Source organism: Calidris pugnax, unplaced genomic scaffold, assembly GCF_001431845.1.
Source record: "Calidris pugnax isolate Ruff unplaced genomic scaffold, ASM143184v1 scaffold14, whole genome shotgun sequence".
NCBI lineage: Eukaryota > Metazoa > Chordata > Aves > Charadriiformes > Scolopacidae > Calidris > Calidris pugnax.
Window position 1 is genome coordinate 7,440,780 of NW_015090793.1, and position 24,011 is coordinate 7,464,790.

General features: G+C 41.7%; 1 protein-coding gene across 1 annotated transcript; it reads left to right on the top strand.

Annotated features, from left to right (window-relative positions):
• The first annotated feature begins 483 nt into the window (after window positions 1-483).
• LOC106902905 (histone RNA hairpin-binding protein-like) lies at window positions 484-8,308 on the top strand. The gene is made up of 8 exons (XM_014966739.1): window positions 484-652; window positions 1,559-1,693; window positions 4,145-4,249; window positions 4,770-4,829; window positions 5,085-5,216; window positions 5,859-6,008; window positions 7,374-7,458; window positions 8,180-8,308. Exons 1-8 carry the CDS (start codon window positions 609-611, stop codon window positions 8,294-8,296), a joined length of 828 nt encoding a protein of 275 aa, XP_014822225.1. The 5' UTR covers window positions 484-608; the 3' UTR covers window positions 8,297-8,308.
• Window positions 8,309-24,011: the final 15,703 nt, after the last annotated feature.

The following is a 24,011-nucleotide window of genomic DNA, read 5'->3' on the forward strand; positions in this document are numbered from 1 at the left end:
CTGGCCAGGAGCACTTCTGAGAGTGTTTCTGTCATTTTCCAGAGACCTTTTGCTGGAGCAACAAAGCTGCTTTTTTTTTTTTTTTTTTTTTGTTCATTAACCACGGGCCGCCCCTTCCCCGCGTTCTGGACCCCGGCCCCGCCCCGCCGCCAGCGCGCGCCAAAACCGCGCGCCGCCGCGCTCGATTCTCCCGCCAACACGCCCCGGGGCGGAGCGGGCTAAACCATTGCACCGACCCGGGGGGGGGGGCAGGATGGAGAAAGGGGAAGGTAAGTGTTCTCGGGGCCGGGCGCGCCGCGGCGGGGAGCGTATTTTCTTCGCGGCCACCGGCGCATCCGGCTCGGCGGGGCCAGGCGGGGAGAGGACGCGGGCTGGGGGCCGCGCTGTCCCCCCTCTCCCCCCGCGTACCTGTCCCCGTGGAGGGGCCCGCGGGGAGGTGGGGCGGGGCGGAGCGGGGCGGGCGGAGTCAGTCAGCGCCGGCGGGAGATGCGAAGGGGCTGAGCGGGAAGGTAGGCACACGGGCTGCTTTCTCTCTCGCCTCCCGCCGCTCCCGGTCCGCCGCGCCGCCCGGCTCTCCCTCCAGCCTCCTCCCGAGGGCACCCAGCGCCATGTCCTTCCGCCACAGGAGCCCGCACGGCGGCAACAGCAGCAGGTAGGGCTGTCTCGGGCCGAGGTGAGGGCACCGGTGCTCGTCCCTCCCCGTCTCGCCGCTCTCTGGACCGCGGAGAGCCGCCCGCCCCCCTACCCTGTCCCTCATGCGGGCCCCGCGGCCCGCCCGCACCTGCGCGTGGCCTCCCCGCCCCAACGGCCGCCGGGCGGGGGCCGCCATGTTCCCCTCGCTGAGGTGCGGGTCCCCCGGCGATAGCGAAGCTGGGCTAGGCTGCCCTGAGGGAAGCGGGGATGGAGCTCCCGCCGGGGGAGAAAGGGGTGTGAAGGCCCGGGTCTCCCATTGCCTGCGGGGGCGGGCGGTGAGGGGCAGGGTGCGGGGCCGTTAGTCGCGGAGTATCGCTCCGGGGGGAGCCTCCCTCTGAGGGACTCTTAAGGCCCGCGGTGTCGCTAAGCTTGATATGTTGAAGTAAAATTAATAAATAAACTCCGATGTCTGCGTGGGGTGTTGTTGGTTGTTCATCCTGGAGAAGAGAAGGCTCCGGGAAGGCCTTACAGCAGCCTTCCAGTACCTGAAGGGGGCCCATGGGAGAGATGGGAGGGACTCTTTGCCAGGGAGTGTAGCGATAGGATGAGGGGTAATGGTTTCAAACTGAAAGAGGGTAGGTTTAGATCAGATATTAGGAAGAAATTCCTTCCTGTGAGGGTGGTGAGGTACTGGAACATGTTGCCCAGGGAAATTGTGGCTGCCCCATCCCTGGAAGTGTTAAAGTCTAGGCTGGATGGGACTTTGAGCAACCTGCTGTAGTGGGAGGTGTCCCTGCCCATGGCAGGGGGGTTGGAACTCGATGATCTTTTAAGGTTCCTTTTAACTCTAACCGTTCTATGTTTCAAAGAAGTTAATAAAAAGTCACCTAACACGCTCACGTTTTCTTGCCTTGTCTGCTGCCAGCCCACAAGAGCCTCCGCCTCGCTGGTCCCATGGAAGGAAACGTGGCGCAGATGGAAGGCGGAGAAAGCAGAATGAATCCGATTCATCTGTCTTTGATGAAAACAAGTACAGCCCATCTGACAACAGGCTGGACAGGTAGGCAGCACTTGCAATAGAGACAACTCTGCTCTTTTGTTCATCAGGAGTTGTTGAATTGACTGTTGTACTCGTTTTGTCAAGCCCTGCCTGTTTTATAAACCACTTATCTACCATAAATAGCTGATCTTAAAGGAGAGAAAGGAATTTATTGCAGTGTTCTTACCTTGGAGTCACTTCTTAAGAATAACTATTTTTCATTCTTAAGTCTTTAGTTATATTCTTCATCATTTTCTGTCCTATTTTGTGCTTGCTTCCTGCCATTTATCATGAAGCAATAACTGCACCAAGGCAGTTACGTTTGTTTGTGGGTATAAGCTGTATATACATTGTGGTAAAACTAAACAAAATGACAAATTAAAAATTCAAGTCTTAAAAGTCATCTGGCTTCATCTTTTTGAAGGCAGTACAGGCAGTCTTGAAAAGTTTTATCACCACATATGTGGTGGGGTCTGCTTCTGGGGTCACTCACTCTGTTCATACTGCTGCTCGCTGCTTTCCTTACCAGCACAGGTAAATTTCAGTGTAGTCAAAGTATCTTATTTGGTATCCCTGTCTACAGCCATGGTCCCTTTTATCAGAGTATGGGAGTTGTCGCCTGTAACCCAGTTGATTGAATCTAGATTTCTAATCTAGAAGGAGGTGGGTTGTGCCTGTAACTACCCATTTTTCTTTGCTGATAATAATCAGGGAAGACATTGGTCAGTGGCTCAAATTACAATATCCAGAGTAAGTGAAATTAATTTCAGGAAGCATGTTTGAATAGGAGTACAAAGATGAAACTTTAAAGATTGTTTCATCATTTCCATCCCAATTAAGCAATGCTTTTGTCTGTCTTCCAGTATTGAATTGAACAGGTGTTCTTTCTGATTTAGTTTGGATTCAGCTCTGAACCTGTTCTTTTCCTGCACTAAAAGTGCTCTTTGTTTATGCCAATTCAACATTGTCAAAATAAAACTTTAAAATGTGAAAAGGATCAGGATGGAAGCTGGATCATGCAACAGATTCAGTCATAGAGCAGGGAGCAGTTATAGCCTTGCTTTTCTGCACCTCTGGCAGAGTTTGAGAACCATTTGCAATCCTAGCACAGCACCAGAGCTGCTCACCAGCTGTGAAATGGCACATGGGGATGAGTGAAGAGACAGCTACACTTATTATGCCTGGCACCAGTACTGTCACAGAGAGAACTGAGAGAAAAAGCTGTAGGCTGTCCCACGTTGTCCCTAATTCTCTGTATACACAGCACAGGTACAGAATCAAACAAGTACAAAAAGATATGACGCAGTGTTGAGGAAAAAGCTCAGCTGGTGAGACTAACCAGCTGGAATTGAGCTGTTCTCTACCATGGGAGAGCAGTAATTGAATGTGGCCTGCGTTTTCAGCAAAGTTAAAAATGAATATAAGCAAATGCTAGAAATCCTTGGAGGCTGAAAAGATACTTGCAGAGTGACTTGTACTGTTTGCTATGGATCTTTAAATTTTCTGAGTTGGTGACTGGGTTTCATCTCAAAAGATCTTTTAGTTTGCACTACTTCAAAGTTTTTGTTAAATTCAAACTAATTTCTGGGCTAGGAGCAGGGAGGGAGTTGGAACTGATTTTAGCACAGATGGATCTAATTCCCTGACTTCAAGGGACTTCTTTGTGCAGAATCCTGGTAAGTCTCTAGAGCATTTCCAGATCTATTGAGAAAGCTCTGGTCTGTAGGATACAGTTTTGAGTTTGTACTTTAGGAAAATCGGTCATCAGGAGGACAGAAACTGGAAAACTTATTCAGTAATCTGAATGTAGGCAACTATTGTTGGCTGGGAAGGGATGTGAGCTTATTCTTCTGCAACAGTCTGAATCTGTTAAATACCAGTTTGCAAAGTCATAGCAAATCTCAGTTTACTAGCTAAAATTTCACTGCTTTTTTTCTGCCTTTGCCTTCTCTGCTAGGTATGTTTTCACATGGAGAAACTCCTGGTGCTATCGTATGCAATTTAATTCTGTGTCCTAACTTTTGTCTCTTCATGATTGTAGACTCATTAGTTATGTAAAAAATAAATATTTGTTAACTCATTTAGTGGAGTGAAAATAAGTAAATGAGTAAAGTTGGTATTTCATATACCCTTTTCTGAAGGATACTAGCTTAAAGTTACTGAAAGTGTAGCCTAGGTTACATGCTGCAGTGGTACATTTCTATAGATATCTACATAAAGTTCTCAGGAAAACAAAACCAATTCCCAAACCACACAACCTCAAGCTGGAACTCTCAACTGATGCTTAATTTACAATTCTGACATTTTATTAGAACAATGCAAGATTTTCACAGCTATTGTGACTACTCTGAATGAATACATTAAATAGCTATCAAGCTGTGGATGGAGAGATGCTGGGGATGGTAAATACAATAAAATATTTTTTTTAATGTAGACGTTTGTTTGGTTTTGTTTTTTTTCCCTTCTTTCCAGTTTTACAACACCAAAAGGCCCAGGACCCCTTTCCCGGTGTTCAGACTGGGGAACCGCAGTGGAAGAAGAAGAAATGAGGACCAGTGTTAACAAAGAAATTGCAAGGTACCCATGGGCATTTAGGACTAAGTGGAAAAAGGAGGGGAAATGTCTTGTAAAATCTGTATTGACTTTTAACTTCACCGTTGTAGTAAAATCTGACCAGCCTTAGCTGCTTGTCTGCTGCTTTTATGTCAGCTTTGGTTTAAGTCCTACAGGGATGACATAGCATACTCTCTATAGAGTTGATGTCTATCACTAAATATTTCCCTTTTGGAAGAATCCTCTCCTGAATCTCTTAGATTGAATAACTTTGAATGTCGTTTCATTAATTACTAGTTTTGCATATCATTGCTATAAAAAGATTTTTAGGGAAAAGACTTGGGAAAAGAAAGTCCTCAGATTTTTATTTTTTTTTTCCCCGGGGGAAAGCTGAAACATCCATTCTATAGTGCAAGGGTGTTTACGGTGTGTGGGTTGACTTGTTCAAAACTGCTTCTTAGCTGAGAAGTAAAATCAACTTTGAGCTGTGACAGTGCAGCCTTACATGTTTGTGTATTATTAATACTGATTTGAACTCTTACAGGTACAGAAGAAGACTCCTGATCAATGAATTTACAAGAGAAAGGAAGTCGTCCTCTGGAAGGTAGGTTAAATTTCAAGCTTAGCTGCGTAAAAGCCTAACAACAGATCTGAATTTTTACATGTACCATGTCGCTTCTGGAAATGCTCGTTTTGAAATAGTTCATCTTAAGTGGGCTCCAACTTCATAGTTCAGTAACATCCCAAGCATTCATTTGAAAAGTTTTTACATGCTTTTTTATAATCTTCTACACGTGGATTTGTTTTTGAGTATTGCTTGCTTTCTAACAGTCTTAAATCTACAATGTTTTTTCTTTAGTTCTGATTCAAAGGAGTCCACTGTGACAGTAGAACTTGAAACAGATGAAGTGGTTTTGATGAGAAGACAAAAACAGATAAACTATGGAAAAAACACAATTGCGTATGATAGGTACATTAAAGAAGTTCCTAGGTAAGCTGCTTTTGCTTCTGGAAAACTAAATGTTCAGTTGTAAGTCATACCTGTTCTTTATAAGCATAATAACATAATAAATTTGGTACCTGAAGTGTTCAAATAGAAGGTATATACAAATTAAACTTTCTAAGCTTTTTTTTTAACAGATAAGTGACATAACAATCAGATGTGGATTATTTATTTTTTTTTTTACTAGTTGGCACATGAGGAATAACCCTTCACATTTTCTTGTGCTGCAGAAATGAAAGTGAAAGTTCTATTGGTTATGCTTCTTGTCTAGAAGAAATGAAGTTGATTTTCTCATTAGTAAACAAAAAGACAAAATAGACCGTAGTTGCTTTTAAGTTTGAAATATGTTATATGCAGAAGTTTCAGCCTGAAGTTTTCAGACCTAAGAGTAATAATCCTTTTTTTTTGTTGTTTCATTTGACTTGAAGACAGAAAAACTAAAATGTTCATATGGAGATGACAGCTTTTCACTTGAGTGCTGGAATTGTGCAATAGTCTTTTCTCATAAATAATAGAATCGCTTAGGCTCATTACGACCCAGCAAATTCTGCATAGCAGGCAATCAGTATTAACAAAGCTATATGATATGTCTGTGTGAAGAGTATTAATGAATTTTTAATGTCTGAACAGATGCCATCGTATACCAGGAGTTCATCCCAGAACTCCAAATAAATTTAAGAAGTACAGCCGTAGGTCATGGGACCAGCAAATTAAACTATGGAAAGTTGCATTGCACTCCTGGGATCCACCCACTGAAGAAGGATGTGAACTGCAAGAAATGTATGTATGGAGTACTGAAGATACCTTTATAGAAATTAATATATAAAACCTTATGGTAAAAAAAAAACCCCAACAATCAACCAACCAACCAAAAAAAAAAAAACCCAACAAAAAAACAAAAGCAAACCACAAAACCCCCACCCAAAACAGCATAGCCCTTTTTGAGATGGGTTGTTGATTGCATGTTGTCATTAATTACTTGTCCACACTTAGTGCTATTCAGTTCCTTCTCAGTCAAAATACGTAATAACTTTCTGGCCCTTGTTGGGATGACGAGACTTACCCGCTGTCCTTGCAAGGGCACGCGTAGCTATCCCTCACTTCTTTAATGTGTGTCCACTGGCAGCTCGTGCTGCAGTGCTCCATAGAAGAAGATATCACACTGTCGAGGCAAGCTGACTGTTTCAGAACAGTCTGCAGATTAATCTGTGGTGTCAGTAGTGCTGGAGAGTTCTCACTAATTGACAGATCTCATTAATGTTGAGCTTGGACCAATACAGTGTACAAAAAGCTGCCTCACAGCCTTCTCCTTTGCTATTTCAAGAGCTATGGTAAATATTCTTGTTTCTTGAGCACAGAGGAGTAAAGAAGTATTTGTAAAGTCATCTCAGGTGCCATTAAATTATAAGCATGGCCACAAGCATTCACAGTCCAAGCTACTGGGGTATTCTGCTCTAGAAGATGTAGAATAATGTAACTAGTTACTTTCCTCCAGAGAAAGCAATAAAGCTAATCAGGGAACATCCAAACTAAAGCTGTGGGACTACAAAATGAAAGATACATGGATGTAACTAACTCCTCAGGAAAGTTTTATGGTAACAAACTACTGTTTTTCCCTGACAGTGGTGCTCATTTTGAAACCAGTATGGAGCAATGGGATCTAAAAGTCAAGGCTTACTTTTAGCTTCCATTGACTTGTAATCATGAGAGGACTTGGTATTTCAGCCTGAAGCCTACTGTGTACATTGGTGTTGAAATATGAGTGTAGCTTCAAATGCTGGAGTCTTGTTCTATGTACAGTGGATCTTACCTTACAAAGCAAATTGCTGAAAACTTTTTCTGGGGAAAAAAAATAAATTCCTTGCTCTTCGTAACACTTGTCCTTGTTTGTATAGAGACATTGTTTGAGTGTTGGGTATTTATCTTTGACAAGCTGCCATATTCAGTCTCAAGACCTCAATTTAGTCCTTGGCCAGTCAACCTGCTCTTCTGTTTGGTCTCTGCAATTTGCTACCAGTGTCCCTATAATCTCTGTAGGTCTCTTTGCTCTGGATCATTTTCAGAACTATGCCTACCTGCAAAGTGCAACTTGCGACTAAACCACGGCATTTGTTTTAAGCTGTATGCTTGTTCATTATTTTACAGTACCCCTGTTGACCTCGGTGAGATGGAGACAGAATCTGTTGGAAGTAATTCTACTGAATCTCAAACGAGCTGTCAAGATAATGATGTAAGCATTTCTCTCACTTGCATAAATATTTGTTATTAATTAGTCTGTTACTTGGAGTTAGATCTAGAGCAGCATGAATACATGAGAAATTCCATAATCTGCTGTGTGTAGAGACTGTTTATAAAACTGAGCAATCTTTAAAATCAGATGTTTACCCAGCTATAGCCAATCTCTGTTTCTAGTGTGAGGTCAGAGACCACCTCAAATGCCAGGTATCTCGCATTTCATAGCCTGCAAAAGAAAATTTATCTGTTCAAAGCATGTCAATTATGAACTGTGGGGTACATTTGAAATACTACTTTAGAATCTAATGTTAAAATAGGATGTAATTTTCTTGGCACACTCAGATTTTTTTTCAAGTAGGCTCTTTTTATATCCAGAAGGTTTTTAGTACAGCTTAGCAGTAGTCTTGGCTAAAGATCTAGTAATGTTTTTCTTACTGGATTTGTTTCTCTGATTAATATTGAATCTGTGTAATGTTTTAATATATGCATATATAGATCCTTAAAACATTTGCAAGAAATCTTAGAATGTGGTTGAGTGGGCAGAAACCTTCTTTTTAAAAAGATCTTTTCAATGTTAAGACTAACCTTAGGATTTTATATGGCCTTTAAAATGTTCATAAGCCTTTGTTATATAAGTGAATTACAGAAGTGAAGTGAATTATTGCATAAATAAACCTGTATTTAACTACTAATTATTAACTGACTTTGAATTCCAGGATACCTGTTCTGGCACTCCCACCAAAGTTAGACATGTTGACTATCAAGCACAAGGTGAATTCAACTTGGAAGCATGTTTAAGTGAACCACTTAAAGATTTTGATACTGTGAGTTAAAAAAAAAAATTAGGTTGTATAAATGAATTACAGAAGTGAAGTGAATTATTGCATAAATAAACCTGTATTTAACTACTAATTATTAACTGACTTTGAATTCCAGGATACCTGTTCTGGCACTCCCACCAAAGTTAGACATGTTGACTATCAAGCACAAGGTGAATTCAACTTGGAAGCATGTTTAAGTGAACCACTTAAAGATTTTGATACTGTGAGTTAAAAAAAAAAATAGTTTTGTGCAAACTGTTTTAGAGGAAGTTTCTTTTAAATTTGAGAGGTTAGCTTGATTCATAAACTGTTCATAGTAAGAAAGCTCAAGCAAAGTTGAAGACTGTTCTTGAAGTTGTGGTTGGTCTACATATTCTCTAGACCAAAACTGTAAAAATACAATTAAGTTGTGTGACTTTTTTTTAACTTTTAATTTATGTATATCAGATTTTTTTTTATAAAAACCTTTTAATAGAAGACAATAGCCAAAGGCAGTGCTATCCTTAAGTAATTATAAATTGTTCAGCAAGATCTTACTGATGCTGGGGCTCTCTTCCCCCCATAATTTCAGGTAACCACCCACAGATCAAGAGCGAAGTAGGGAGATGTTTTTGAGCCTTTGTATTACCTTGCTTTTCCATCTGGCTTTACTACAAGGATCTGACTTGAAGTAATATAGTTGGTAATACAACCATACTGCTGATTAATACTAGTAAACTCATCTACTGCAGTTCTTCACTGTAAAATTAAATTGCCTTACCTTTTGGTTTTAGAAAAAAAAAAGCAGATTGTTTTTTTTATTTGCAAAAGTGTTTCTGAAACAATTGGAAATTAAATACTCTGAAGAAACTGGAGGTCAGTATGGTAAGTCCCAGGCAATAACGCTTTAAGAAGCAATAGCCTGAATCTAAAATTTGTAAATAGTCATGAGTCATTTGTTAATAAAGTCAAGAGAACGAACAATTTCTAGGTAAAGTGCTACTTTTTTTTTTAAATGTTGATTTTAAGTGTAAAACTGTTGTAAATGATAACACTGTACAGACTTTCTGCTGAAAGCAGTTCATGTTTCTATTGCTTTTGTATGGGATGTTGCTGGAAAATAAATGGAATTGCATTTACTTATGACTCCTCCATTTCATTTCCTACTACTAATGTTCTGTGGATAACAAAATGCAGGAAAATACTTAAAGCTATGTATCTGAGACTGGTATCGATACCAGGCCAGGGTATGTGTGTGTTAGCATCATCCTCTGAATTTGAGGGATACCTTAAAAACTATCTATATGCGTGCAGGCCAGTGGAGTGAATTTAAGACTCTATTATAATGGGTAAGCTTGTTGTTGACCTTTTGCAGACTCCTTAGTTTAGATTAGTAGATGTCCACCAGCTGTTTACCAAGGTCTGTTCTCTCTAACACCTGCTAGAAGAGCTAGGTGGACAGTTAAATCTTGTTTATTGTAGAGGACCTTTTCTTTAGTCATCTCACCTGGTTTTATCTGTAAAACACTGTTCAGTGTTCAGGTGGAGACACTTAAACTTTTCAATCCTCAAGTGAGCAGCCCAGCTGTAAGCAATATTGCTAACTATCTAATTTGTTAGGCACTCTTAAAATCTGATGGGGAAACTTCCATGAGGAAGCTGTGGCATGGGGTTAAGAGTGGAGCTATGTTCTGGTGTTAAGAAGATAGTCTCCCTAGAATGTCTTTTTCCAAAAAAGGCATCAAAGTGATATGTCTTCTTGCTTACTACCTGGAGTAAGTCCTCTCTGCCCTCCCTAAATTATTTTCCTTATGGTACATTTTCTGGCCACACTGTCCCTGGTTCTTAAGCATTTTTGTAGTCAAATACTGAATTGTAGCTTGAGCTACAATTTTCTTTGGAACTTTTTTCCTATATCCCCTTCAATAAAAGTGGTCTTAAGGTCAAGCCAAACCCTTCCTTGTCTAACTAGAACCGTTGGATACTTTTACTTAAGGCTTCTACATAATGCCTAAAAGGGGTTTAAACTGGGCTTCCCAGGCAGCACAGTAACTGTTCTGGTGTCTCAGTTTTTAACTTTGATGATAAGCCTGACAGACAATTGCACATGTAGCTCCTTGGGAAGGCTAGTTCAAGTCATGGCTACTTACTATTAGGTTTGGTAATGGTTAATGCATCCAATTTGAGTCAGCCACTTAGAGCTGAGTGCAGTTCTGTTTCTGTGGTGCTTTACCCTCAGTAACGGATGGTACTGAACTATTTTCATAAAAGTGGGTTTTTTTGAAAATACATGTGTTCTGAATGTTTTAAAAGTTAGCAATGAGTAATGTAAAAGCAAGAACAAAACCATTCATGTCTTAGATAAGCTACAAATAGCTTGGATCACTGGAATACTCAGCTTATTGTTTAGAGGCTTCCAAAGGGTAAGGTTATTTACACCTGGTTTCTAAGTAAGAATATTGAACCCAGTAATTATCTACTGAGACAGCTAAAGAAGATGCATACATTTCAGAGCTTACTGTACAAAAGCTTTTTATTCTACTCGTCTGAAAAATGTCCATGTCTCTGAAAATCAATTTTTATTGAGCTTTGTCCATAACTTCACAAAAAATATTAATTCCAGAAAGCATCGAGGTATGGTATCTGAGACTGTGTTCATGTGGTCCTTAGTGAGAAGATAGTACCTGAACAAATACTAATAAAACAAAAAAAATAAAAAAAATCCAACCTGACTTCTCAGTCCATAAATTTCTATATAATTTGAAACAAAGCCAACTAACCTGCTATTGTACTGCTCAGCCAAGGTGTTCTGTGTAGGCCTTAGGGTATGATCATCTTGTTCTCAGTGCTGCATCCTGCCTTCTGAGCATTGCCCTTGCACACAACTGTCTGCCCCACTGAGTGTTGCTTTTCACCGTGCTGCACTCCCTCAGTTCCATCCACATTCCATCCTTCCACTTCTAAATTATCTAAAGTGCTTCAGCTAACTTACAGATAACTCAATTCCGCTGGCTTCATTAAAATCAAACCTTAGGTGCTGTTCAGCCTGTGTGCTCGCCCAGGAACAAGGTACGTGTTGGTAAAACATTTCAGCCTGGAAATGTAGCTCGTCCATAACCAGTAGCTGTTTGTGGAAGGGCTTAATTTTTTTAATTTATCCTGAAGCAGTTGGACATCTATAGGAGTGTCTTTCTTCCTACAAGTTATTCTCCTTTGCTTCAGTTACTTAAAGAACTTAGTTTTATGGATTGCATTTAAACAGAGCTCTCGTGTTGCCTGGGTTTGGATGTTTTTTCAAAGCTCCTGAACACTGAATTGGAAGCAACTGGTTTTTTGGGGGTTTTTTTGCAATAGAATAAAGCCCTCCAGTGGTTAAATGTGGGATAGCATCATGGATTTAGGTTAATGTCTGGTAATGTCATGGAAAAATAACATCCATATGTTCGGTTGTGCATAGCTGCCTACAGTGGAGTTTGCTTCTGATGGAGAATTGGCAAGTACCGCTGTCACACTGTAGACTTATTAGGTTAAGTTCCTTTAAAAATAAAAATGAACAGGTTGTTACGTAGGCAGCAGAACCTGTCAACCCTGCTTTTTATAGATGTGTGCCTTCTGTTTTGTGTTTCCCCTTACTCTCTTCACACCGAGTCTTGTCCTCTTTCAGCATCCTTCATACCATGCCTGACTAACTGACACTAGCCTTAGCTATGGCTAATTTAAAGCTCCATCTGTTTTGACTGGGTAGTAGTTGGTACACGTGCTCTGATGGGGTGGCAAGCAGTATGTTTAAGAGCTAAGCTGTCCCAACTTCTCCTTCACTCGGGCATTAATTGGGCCTTCCTTCATTAGGAAGCTGTTGTCACTTAAAGTTTAAATGACCATATATACTTTTTGCTAAATAGCTGGAAAGCTAGCTCAAAAATTGGAGGAGCAGATATTTTGAAAAAGACTTGACAGTACAATGATTTAAGCCTCTTAAAGGAAACCAAGCTAAAGCCCTCTTTGTTTCATCAATCCATTTTTAAATCAAAAATACTATTCAAACAACATCATCTTTATGTGTATATTTACTGAAGTTATTTTCAGGATTATCTCCTTCGTCGTGTTGCTAATGCAGATAAAACTGGTGGTATAGAAGGAAGATATACATAGGGCAGCTACATATGGATCTGCTGGGGCTTCAAGCATTTCTTTATTAAAACTGGTAAGAGAGCCTTTTTGAAATGATTTTGAAGTTACTGGAAGTTCCTACTCTTCTGTATTTTTCTTCTATGTGGTTTCTCAAGATGTGTTTAAGAATAACCTTTTTAGTGCTTCCTGACAAGTAGGGATAATTTTGGCAAAATATTAAATATAAATAGTTAAGAGATTGAAGTTACTTTGGGAAAGTGTCAAAAATCCATTTTATTTTCAAAGAAAACAATGTAGTTAGGATGTAATCTATATACTTAAATTGGCTAGGAACGCAAGCAGTATTGCCAAGCAAAATTTATCCTATACACGTAGTATTTAATTTTGTGGCATCTGGGTAGTACCTAAACACAAAACATGTAAGGAATCACAATCTAGCGTCTCTCACTTCTGGCCCCCACCGTATTTTTGGGTTACTGGTGCTATTTATTCTTTGAGCTTGCCACTTACTTCTCTTGGATTGTGTTTAAGCAAACTGATTTATCCAAATAGTGCTGATTCATACACTTGCGAAATAACTTAGTTTTAACTGGAAGGTTGGAACTTACTTTGTGGGTTAAACATAAGTTCAGCTGCCTATGCTGGGAGCTTTCTATCTATTCAAGTTTCTATTGAGAAAGCTCCTGGGAGGTACTGGAATGGCTCTAATTATTAGCAAAAACAACGTTCCCTTTTGTGTTTCTTTAGAAAGGGGCTATGCCATTTCTTCTGAAAAACACGTCGTTTTCAGAAATATGAGTGCAATATAGAGAGGAAGATTTGCACCCGGTCTTTCAATAAGCTTTCATGTGCTCGAATCAAAGTCACTTTGCGATGCTGCAGAGGGCAGTAAAAGTGCATGTTTAATTACATGCACACAAAAGAGATCTCAGAGCTGCTTTACATTTGTTGTAAATGCCAGGAATCTAATTATACTCACTGATTCTGACCTTAGGAGCAACCCATAGTTCCAATAAAACCCCTTCAAGTCTGTCATCTTTCACTGTTCTTTCCATTTCCAGTTTCACTTGATCTTAAGCCCATTATTACAGGGAATAGAAGATAATAGTAACTTAACAGCAGAGAGAGAGAAAAAATGGACTTCAGGGGGGAAAAAGTCCTCCTGACAGATAGTACTAGCCTCCTTGCAGTTAAAATCCTTAGCGCTACACAGTGGAAATATCTGAAAATGCTTATTTAAATTGCTTGACGAAGACACCTGTTTTTTTTTTACTTTTGCAAAGAATAGAGAAAACTAATTTTTTTTTTTTTTCCTGAGAGTTTGAGATTTCCAAGGGAAAATTGATTTCAGAATTTTATCCGCAGTTAAGTATTTTGGGAATACTCTTGAGCACTGAATCCATATTCTTTGGCATTTGTTAGAATGTGTTTGTCTTTTATACCTACTAAATCGTCAGTGCTCTAAAAGCTGAATTAAAATTACACATGGTGGTTAAGAGTGTTGGATGTGAAATGGAAGCAGGGAATTAGCAGCAGCTGAAAAGAGTGTGTTGGTAAGGGGGTCACATATGATGCACAGAGGAAAGAACGCTGGAAAAAGTAATTGAGAGTCCATCTGATGTAGAGGCTGTTTGTAGTCCAGGGAGATGAACATTGTAGGCAAGGACATGGCAAAGCTAGAATTAATAGATGTGTAAGGAATAAAATGGCATTCTGGTGGTACCGGGCACTTGAGCACTTATCTGGAGTGAAAAAAGAAGAAATTATAAGCCATTTTAAGGCTTATCTGGAAGCAGACTTTATGTCTCAATATGCTGCTAGAATTTCTGGAACAATGTACTCCAAAGATAAGACTAGTAAGAAAATGTGCAGTACTGACTAACAAAGAATGGTCTCGAGATGCTTAAAAGCATTTGATATTAAGTCTAGCAAGCTGTCAATTTACCAAAATAATCAACTAGAATTTTTCTGACATTTGACCATAAAACTCCTTACGCTAGACCAAGTACACCATGACATGTAAAGCACAGAGGTGAGGATTTACCTGACTTTTAATCTATTTTTAATGACACGTTGACTGTTCTTTAAAATATATAATATTTTAAAAATCTACTGAAATGATGGCGTAAGTGCTTGCAGTATTAGTGGATGCCATTATTTCTCTGAATAATAGTCATACCACAGATTAAGCGAGACCTAATGCAGTTTCATTATTGGGAACTAAATAAAGGATGGCTGGATGGAATTGCAGGTTTTGCAAATCATAATCTGGGCTGTTGGAGTAGTAGTTGTATTCAAGCAGGTGGTGAGCTCTTCAGAAAGTGTCTAGAACTGGGTGGGGACAAGCTTCTCATGATGTGAAAAATTTCTATATATCAAACTTTTGTTTTTATTGAAACAAGCAAAGATGTGACTCTGGAGAGCTCAGCTTCAGACCTTTGCTATGCCTGCTGTGGAGAAGGCAGTTAGACCAAGGGCTCACATCCCTGCAGGCTCTTAACTGCTCTTCAGTAAGGGACCAGGCAATCCTTGTGGTCAGAAAACACACCCAAAGAACATCCCTGTAAAAATGTCAGCAAAGTCAATGTTTTTACATGAGGAAATAAATTAATTTTGGATGATGCTAAGATATTCCCTCCAAAAACTCCCAAACAAACCTAACGTGAATTTTCAAGCTACACTTCTTAGAGGTGAAGTGAATTTGGGTAGCATGGAGTAAGATATACTTTGCCTTTCAGTAGTGATCTGGTTTCACTAGAACCACAAGTAGAATTTAGGCACTTTGCTGGAATTCAGCATAAAGATATATTTTTTTTTTACATTAGTGCAGCATTCTAAAAAGTTATGAAAACCCAATGTATGTCTCTAAGAACACAGAGTCCTGAAAATGTGACTTCTTTCACTGAAGAATGCAGTTATTCCTGCTTTCATTGCCTCTTGTGGTTTGGTTTCGATGCATTCATAAAGAAAAACAAACAAACTTTGTAAAGATGTGTTCTACAAATTAAAATGGGTATTGATGGGGGGGGGAGACTACATTCTTGCAGGTTTAATAAGTATGTCCAACTATTAACGGCAAAGTAGACCCCCTGTGTGAACTTTGTTGTAAATCATCTAATGCTATCTTAAAGCATAGTTTGCTTTCAGAGTCTTGTTGCCGTGAGTTCTCCTCCTCGCAAAGGATGCAGATGAAAAAGGGATGATCCCTTTAAGAGCTCGATAGGTTAAGTTGGGAAATTCATATCTCACACACCAGGCAAAAATATGCTAGCAACTGCTGGGAAAATGACAACTGCAGTGTCTGATCGCTTGTCAAATCAATGAGGCTTTTCTCTCCTTTTGGTGAGAATTTATTTGCAGGGGTTGGTGAGCTGAGAAAATAAGATTCCTGACCTAATGGTCACCCCCATTGGTATCTCATTGTGGAAAATACTCTCTGCTGCAGTCCATTCAAGTGATTGGCAATGACAGCTTGGATGGATATTGTCAGTTGACAGGGCTTTGCACTCTCTCTGTTTTAAAAATGATGCGAAAGATCCCTTCCCCAGTGTGTGGTGCCACAAGTTGAGTTTATGAATGAATGGATGAATGCATGCTTCTCTCCTGTCATCCCCAACAACAAAAAAAAAATATATTCCAATCCTATCCCCGAAATGATATGCTAAGTAAATTCACACACATGCATTTAACACTCAAACGGCGCCTGAAGGCAAGCTGAGCAAGTCCTTCCAAACAGTGCGGCCGTATTTTTTTTGTAGTCATTAGGAATTTCATGGAAAATGTAAAACTGCCCATTTGATATGGAAAATCTCCATGAAAAATGTGAAATTCCAGTGTTTCCAGCAAGGTTTTGCTGACAGCTCATGCATGGAGAATAGCCTGAAAGACATGCATGCAATTAAGGGATCCATATAGCCGAGCTGGGGAGAACAACACAGGCAGTGGGGGATGTGGCCTTTGCTGGGGCCAGCTGGTGTCTGCTCCTGGACTCTCTGAGGGCACTAGACCATTGAGAGAAGTGGGGCGAAAGGGGAAAAAAAAAAAAAAAAAGAAAACACAGAAGCTTCAGAGAAAATGAACCAAGTCTATCGGAGAAAATCCTGAAGCTCCTAGGTAACACTTTCCCTCCCCTCGCCTCCCCCCTTGCTGGATGCTGTTAGATGGAGGTCCCAGCCTGACAAAAGTTTCTTGTTTTCGCAGACCTGAGAGCAGGGATGGAAATGCGAGCGTGCGGAGGTGCCGGGGAGCCAGGTGCTGGGCTAAGAAGATGAGAACGAATGGTTTGGGAGGGAGGGAGGGCATTTAAATTTTAGAGAGTAATCACCTCAGGCACGTCACACCACCGCTTGTTATAGGCACTACTGGTTGAGGAGATACTTTTGTGCTGCCTCGTTATTTCCGTGCCGTATTTCGGAATGGTTTGGCCCCATCAGGAAAGGCTCGACTGGCACATTTCTTCTAGAAGAGCGATTTCTGCATATCGGTTTGAAAAGCCTTCAGTGGTAAAAGTTAAAAGAGAACTGCAAAACCTCCCCTGCCTCCCCCCACCCTCCATTTCCCCTGCAATAAGCCAGCCTCACGCTGCAGGTAGCCCATTCCTTGCCTCGCCTGTGGTCTCCTCGATGTGAGGAACAGCAGTGGGCTGGCACCAGCCTGGCCCTGCAGCACTCCCGTGTTTGCCACCTTGGCTACTGGTTCGACCAACCTTAGAGAAAGAGGGGTGAGTAGCTTGTGAGGTGGGGGCTGCAGGTTCACAGAAGTGAAGACTGGAGCACAGACACGTTGTGGATGTGCCAGAGTGAGTCAGCAGTCATCTGTGCCCACGGGCGAGGGGTTCAGCGTAAGCTGTAAGGGACCCTACAGGCACGTATAGAAATGAACCAGGCCACGGGCTGCCCGATTCCCAGGCGTAACCCCCTGACTCATCTTTCTCATTTAGGGGCTATTGTGCCGTTTTCTCACAAAGCAGGTAGGGCTCATTCATAAACAGGTCTCATTAGTTTTGCGCAGTTTGAGAAATACTCCTCGTATGGAGAGTTTGGGAGAGAAGGTGGGAAGCAGACGGGGTCACAGGAAAGGGGGAAAACGAAGCATCAGTTGGTGTGGGGTATGAATGCAGAACAGAGATCCACTGCAGACAGGAGGGATGGCTTGAGGAGAGGCCGGCCGTGCAGATGGGATTTCTGTGCTGCTTCTGAAGCATATTTAATAAAGGACAGTAAAACCACGCAGCCTCTGAAATATCATAGCAAAATAGTCTCAGATAGTTGCCCTCTCCCAGCTGCACCATCAGAGGAATTAAATCTAAATGTTTTGTTTGGACTCTTCCCCCTCCCCCCCCCCCCCCCCCCTTCCCAAATCCCTGAGCACTCACTCCCACGCACACGGCATATATAAACCATGCAGCAGGAGTGTAAGGGTCCCGTCGCGTGAGCTTTGCAATTGCCAAGAAAGAAGGTAAGAAGCTTTCCTTGTGCTCCAAGTCACTTTGGTTGCAGTCTGAACAAAGCTGGTGACTCATTGACTTGACTTAATTGACTTTTTTCCCGGAAAGTCTCAGGCACCCAGTGAAGCAGCGGTGCTTTGTCTGCAGAGGGCTGTTTGCTTTACTGGGCTGCCGGCAGCACAGGGGGGATGGAAGCAGAGGGGACCCCCTTGTTACACCCCTCTGGCTGAGGTTGCAATGCAACATAGATCCTGGTCCCATTTTCCACAGAGACATTGACTTCCACCTCTTCTGGTTCTTGGCTCCGTTGCTGCTTGTATTCTTTTAAAGAGAGTATCTTCTGTGGCCTGTGACAACCAGCGATGAGAGAATGCAGAGTGCTGTAAAACATTAGGGTGGAAATTACAAGAGCTACCAGGTATTTCTAGTAAAAGAGAATAATGCGCAAGACATGACAGGTATTTAAGGTGAAGGTGCTGGTTGCCGGAGAGGTCCTTGGGACAGAAAGTAAATTCAGACTTCTCCTTTGCACAGCAGTACCTCAATTAATGTGCTTTCCCTGCGTTGCTGCTCGTTTGTCAGTAATATGATGTGGCACGTCTGCTAAGTTAGTATATTGTCCAGTATATTGGTATATTGCCTACCAGGGTATAGCATGCCTGTGCTAGTGTCAAATTCCTCAGATTTTGGAAGGTGATCATTTTTTGATGGCCATGGATGTGTAAGACTGTGGTTAACTGTGGAGTTGGCTCAAACGGTAGGTATTGTCAGGGATTTGAATGCATTCGCATATAAAGGCCATGGAGTAAAGTGGTGGCTTACACGTGAGTCTGCTGGGCCTCTATCAGGGTTTGGCTGTGGATCAGCACATCTCACCAGCTGAATGTTTTCTATTGATAAACTACCCCATGCTACTTTGTGTTTTTTCTCATTTCGCTTGCAGAAGACAAACCAGCTTCAAAAGGCAAGCTTCACTTATGCCTAAAGAAAAGTACTGCTCCGTAGTTCTGTAATATTAATATTGCTTAAATACCTGATTTCTCCTCTTCCGTGAGGCAAAGGCCAAACTGTACCAACCAGGGCCAACTAATGAGAGCAGGCCTGCTTCCCTTCATCATTTACACCTACATGACTGGAGTAGCTCCACACAGGGCTAGTCTGGAGTAAAGGTTCTTTCTCTCTATAGACAAAAATAATTGTTCTCAGAATAAGTCACTTATATTCTGGGACAGAGCCTAGATTCTTCTACAAAAAAAGGCTTTTTTTTTTTTTTTTTGCTATTGCTGCAATAGCAACAGCCACAAATAGATCTATCTAGAACCAGTTGCACCAGCCAAGCCTTCTTGCCTTGATTAGTGGGCAGAATGTGGGTGAAATGATAAGGAGCGCATGGCAAATTGAAAGTAAAAAATGATGCATTGTTCTGTAATTGAGAGGCTTCACTTTCTGCCTGTGTGCCCTTCGTGCTGTTGTCTTTTCAGGGGAAAAATATTCTCACTCTCTTAAAATGCTGGTGGTCACTCAACCATGGTGAATTCACTTGAATCTTAAGATTTATGATCACAATCCTGTTATCTGCAGTGTCAGGATGATTATCCCAGCAGTCCTACGGGATCAACCTAAAAATTGTTGGACAGGAAAATTATTTGTCAGGAATTATAGCAAGAAGATGATTTGTTCTGAATTTGAAACAGACATAGTTATTTGCAGCTGCTCTGGCTGTTCCCCCCAGTCTTTCCCATGCTGTCCAAACAACATGAGATACAGGTTCTTGTTTCTTCTGTCAGCATGTGTAGGCTGACTGGAAAAAACTGTTTATATTCTCACCGATTTTCCTTATTTTACAGCTGTGAGTGTGCAATAACTGCACCATATGTTACATACAATCAAAACATATTTTATCTTCTGTGTCCAAAGATTTAACCTCTTGTATTGGGGTGAGTATATTTAATGGAGCAGACATAAAATACCGAGAGGTCTCTTGTGTGTAGAAATCTGAAGAAAAATGTCTCTTCACCATCAAAAGCTTAACCACTGCCTGAGTTCTAATCTCTTTAACCAAACAAAAGACAAGCCCAGTGACAACTGTGCTACCCATTTCAGGATCATTTCTTAAAGCCTGGCCAACTGCCCAGTGACAACTGTGCTACCCATTTCAGGATCATTTCTTAAAGCCTCTGTCAACTTTCTGCAACACTTTCTAAGCAAATAGAAACTGGCCTTCAGACCAATGGAGTATGAAAAATCATGACGTTTCCCTGGCAATAGAAGGATCGCTTTAATACTTTTGAAAATAATATCATTAAGTATTCCTTCTCTAAGCACCTTCACCCCTCAACTGTGCCTAGACCTCATACTAGAAAATAACTTCAGTACTCGTACCAATTTGACCAGGTAGCTAGGCCCATGGACTTTGGGGGCTGAAAGCTACTCATATATAAATGCTTCATAGATAATTTCTCTGACACAAGATCTGCTGCAGAAAAAGTAAACCTCCCAGTGACTTCAAATGCCTCCTAGATTAGGTGTTTGGGAAGACTACAAACACCACCTGTGATAGAGAAGTAACTCAAGTTGTATTATATCAGGTTTTCTGCCTCCACCTGGTTTCTTATTCTAGGCGAGAGCAGTGTGTTAATTGTGCTGGCCTTCTTTTCTTGGGCACTTGCTGAATGTGGTTTCTGAAGGCAGGGACTTCACCAGGCACCCAGCTGGCCCATCTGGGTGGTCAGATTTTAATTCTTGCATCTACAGTTGTAATTGGATTGTCTTTAGCATCTTCCATGAACAGCCAGGGGCAAGATTAGGGTGTCTGTGAGGCATCTCACAGCAATTATCAAAAGACTTTTGGGAAGCTCTGTGAGATCCCTGGGAACTTTCTCCTCCATCCTTTGCAGTTTTATTGCATTGTCAAAGAAATGCAGCAGAGCAGACTCCTTTTCTGTTCATGGTGCACAATCACTTGGGACAGTTGTGTTGAAGGTCACAGCCCCTTGAAAATTGTTTACATAAATCATAACCCAACAGAGTTTAAAATCTGTTAGTTGTTCTTGCATTCTTATACTCTTTACTGAGCCTTCTAATCTGGCTATCATTTATAACCACATCTGTTTTGTGGAGTGGGGTAGAAGAGGTGGGTCAAATTCAACAGCTGAAACAAGGTCTAGGAAATGCCCAACATCATTTAAGATTGGAAGAGACCTCAAGACAATGCCTTTGATCAACTTCACCCATCACATTGCCAGAACTCTTCGTAACCCCAGAGGCATCACTGAGGTTCTGAAACCCCTCTAGGGAATAATTTCTTGTGCTTCAGTATCTTTACTATTAAGAAAACTCTTCATAAAGGTGCTCTTCTTTGTTGTGGCACTTTAAACCAATTAATTCTTCTTCAGTCCACCATGGGCATGGGACACTGGGAAACCCTGTAAGCTCCTTACTGCGTGGGAGTTGTACTGAGACCAAAAACTCATCGAATAGATGTACCAAACAGAACATTTTGCACCTTAAGTCTGCAAGCTATTTCTTAATAACCTATTTCTGCTGGTTTGCCCCTTGGAATCTCTGTGCAATAACTATTATACAAGGAAATGTTTTTCTTTTCTTGCCAGAGCCGTGGTTTAGGTTCTTGCAAGTGTAGCAGTTCACAGGTAGTAAGATTGGAAATGCTGCTATGATTTAATGTCCATTTGTGATGCACCAGCCTCTCCCTGGTGCATCTCATCTTTTTGTGGGACAGCTTCCCCCATCCTGACCAAATGGGAAAGTGTTAAATGGTACCCAAACCAGCCTCATGCCTGGAGGAAGCATGTGTGGCCTCTCTTCTCCAGCTTGTGTGAGAAATTTTCAAGCCTGGAAGATCTGATGCAGTTTTGTGGTGAAGATTGGTGCTGCTTTGTTAATGGCAAGTGATTCTGGGGATGTCATGCTAAGATCCTGGCCCCTGTAAGAAGAAAATACTCAAAAGATGAAGATGAAGTCATGTATGAGCAGTTTAAAATTCACTGCTGCTGGGAAGACCTTGTTTTCTTCTACTTTTCCCCCTCTCCTTTTATCTCCAGCCAACCACATGGTCCTGCTACTCATTTTGTACCATCTCTTGTAGCTGTCTGGCTCCTTCGTAAGCCAAATAATTGGCAGATCAGATTTAGTTCACTGAAGGTCACAAAAAGAGCCACAGCCAGTGCAAACATTTAGAAGGTCCAGGAAGCTGAGAGAGTAGACTGGAGATGCACCAAAGATCTCCAGGTTGGGTGGAGCTGTGCCCGAAGGCAGAAGTTCTGTTATGGCAAAAGCAAATTTAACAGCTTGTCATGGTGAGGGAAAATCTTGCTCTTCTTCCTTCTGCTTCCAGCTGTGCTTTCCCTTCCTCCCCCTTGGGCCAGCTCTGGCACAAGTTGAATCAACTCGTTAAGCAGGCAGAAAACCACACGGGGAGCAAGAAAGAGTTTGCATCTCGAAGGGATCTGAATCAATGCAGCAGAGGGTCGGTGTCGGGCGGAAGGAAGAAAGGGGGAGGTTGTACCCTCAGCCTGTGCGAGTTGAAGGTTCTGCAGCATGGACAAACTGCAAAAGTCAATCCCTAAGGGGAGGGGATGAGTGAAATGGAGGGTAGCCATCATCGCTTCCCTCTGACCAAAGATGTAAGGAGCTAGCTAAGAACATGATGATAGCAAGTAGTCAGTGCCTGTCTCTGTTGGATGCTTGAAAAGAAGGTAGGGACAGAAGTATATTCTGAGATTTCTCTGGTATGCTCTCTGTGGCTTAAAGGCTTCCTGAGCTAGAGATCATGCTTTTGTGTTTCATGGCCCTGGGCGTACTTTCCTCCTGCAAATGTATTTAACTGTCTCTTTGAATCCATGAAAACTTTGGCATAATAATCTGAGATCCTTGGATGAAAAGAACCACAGTAATATAACAACAGATCTAGCAGAAAACACCGGGATTTCTCCAGTATCCTGAAAATCTTGTGTAAACAACAGTTTCAAGTGTTTTTCCTGAAATATGTACCTGCGTCTCGAAACAAAAACAAAAAAGGTAAAAATATTCAAATATTGGTAACATCTGTGTATCTTTTTGCAAAACTATTCCTTCTTTTATCCATTCTTCCCCTTAAATAATGAGAATTTTGTTATATTTACACCGCCCCTACCTACGTGTGCCCTTATTAACAGTGACTCCACTTCTCTTCCTGCCTCGAATGCTGGCAATGATGGGAATTTGGGAGTCGTGGCTGCTGCTAAAGGTCTATGCACCCTGGTGTGGTGCTGCTCGGAGCACGTCTCGCTGACGTAGCTTTGAAGTGCCAGAGCCAGCCAGCAGCCACCTACACCCAGACTCCCAGTGCCTACCAACGCGAGGGAAAGCCAGCTGATATTATCAGCAAATGTTTTAGCAACTTCCCTGGCCCAGATGGGACCCCCGGAGCCAAGATATCTCAGTGTGGCCCGCCCAGCAGGTAGGTAGCTGCTGAGGAGCTTTTCGCTGTAGGCTTCCACTTTCCCACTTGCACTTTGATGGAAAATCTTCTGTGTTACTCTGTGGAATTGCACCGCAGTGACTGGCACCAGTTTGCAGATGCTTGGCTCTCTTAATTTTCTTTTTGCCTTCTCTCTCTTCAGGAAGAATAAACACCTGGGTAACAGCCAGGTGAATTTACCAGCTGTGTGACAGCCCTGCTCTCTGGAACATAGGGGAAGCTGGCTTCAGATATGCAATTTCTGCCTTATTTTTCTCGAATAAAACAGAATAATTTAGGTCAACAGGGACGTAAGAAAGCCATCAGGTCAAACTTCCTTTTCACTCAAAAGTCAGCTAGCTTCAACATCAGATCAGGCTGCTCAGGGACTCGTCTGGTTTAGTTTTGAGTATCTCCATGGATGGAGATACCGCCATCTCTCTGGTTTTGTGTTTAGCCACTCTCATTATGAAGGTGTTTTTTTTTTCTTACTATCCATTGGAATTTAATTGATGCAGCTTGGATCTGTTGCCTCTCATCCCCTCAGTAGGCACCTGTGAGAGCACTCTGGCTTCATGCTGTCTGTAATCCTCATTAGATATTGACAACAGGTGATTTAGTCCTTTCCAACCACTGAAAAGAGGGCAGAGCTGTAGAGCAGAAATGCTCTAGTCCCATTTCTCCCCTCTCTCCTTTTTGGGATTGCTGTCATC

What these genes read in the sequence shown, in the direction of transcription:
- LOC106902905 (XM_014966739.1), top strand. Translation starts at nt 609, where the DNA reads ATGTCCTTCCGCCACAGGAGCCCGCACGGCGGCAACAGCAGCAG. An exon ending in CACGGCGGCAACAGCAGCAG is followed by an intron (nt 653 to 1,558) that starts GTAGGGCTGTCT and finishes GTCTGCTGCCAG; the next exon opens with CCCACAAGAGCCTCCGCCTC. An exon ending in TACATTAAAGAAGTTCCTAG is followed by an intron (nt 5,217 to 5,858) that starts GTAAGCTGCTTT and finishes ATGTCTGAACAG; the next exon opens with ATGCCATCGTATACCAGGAG.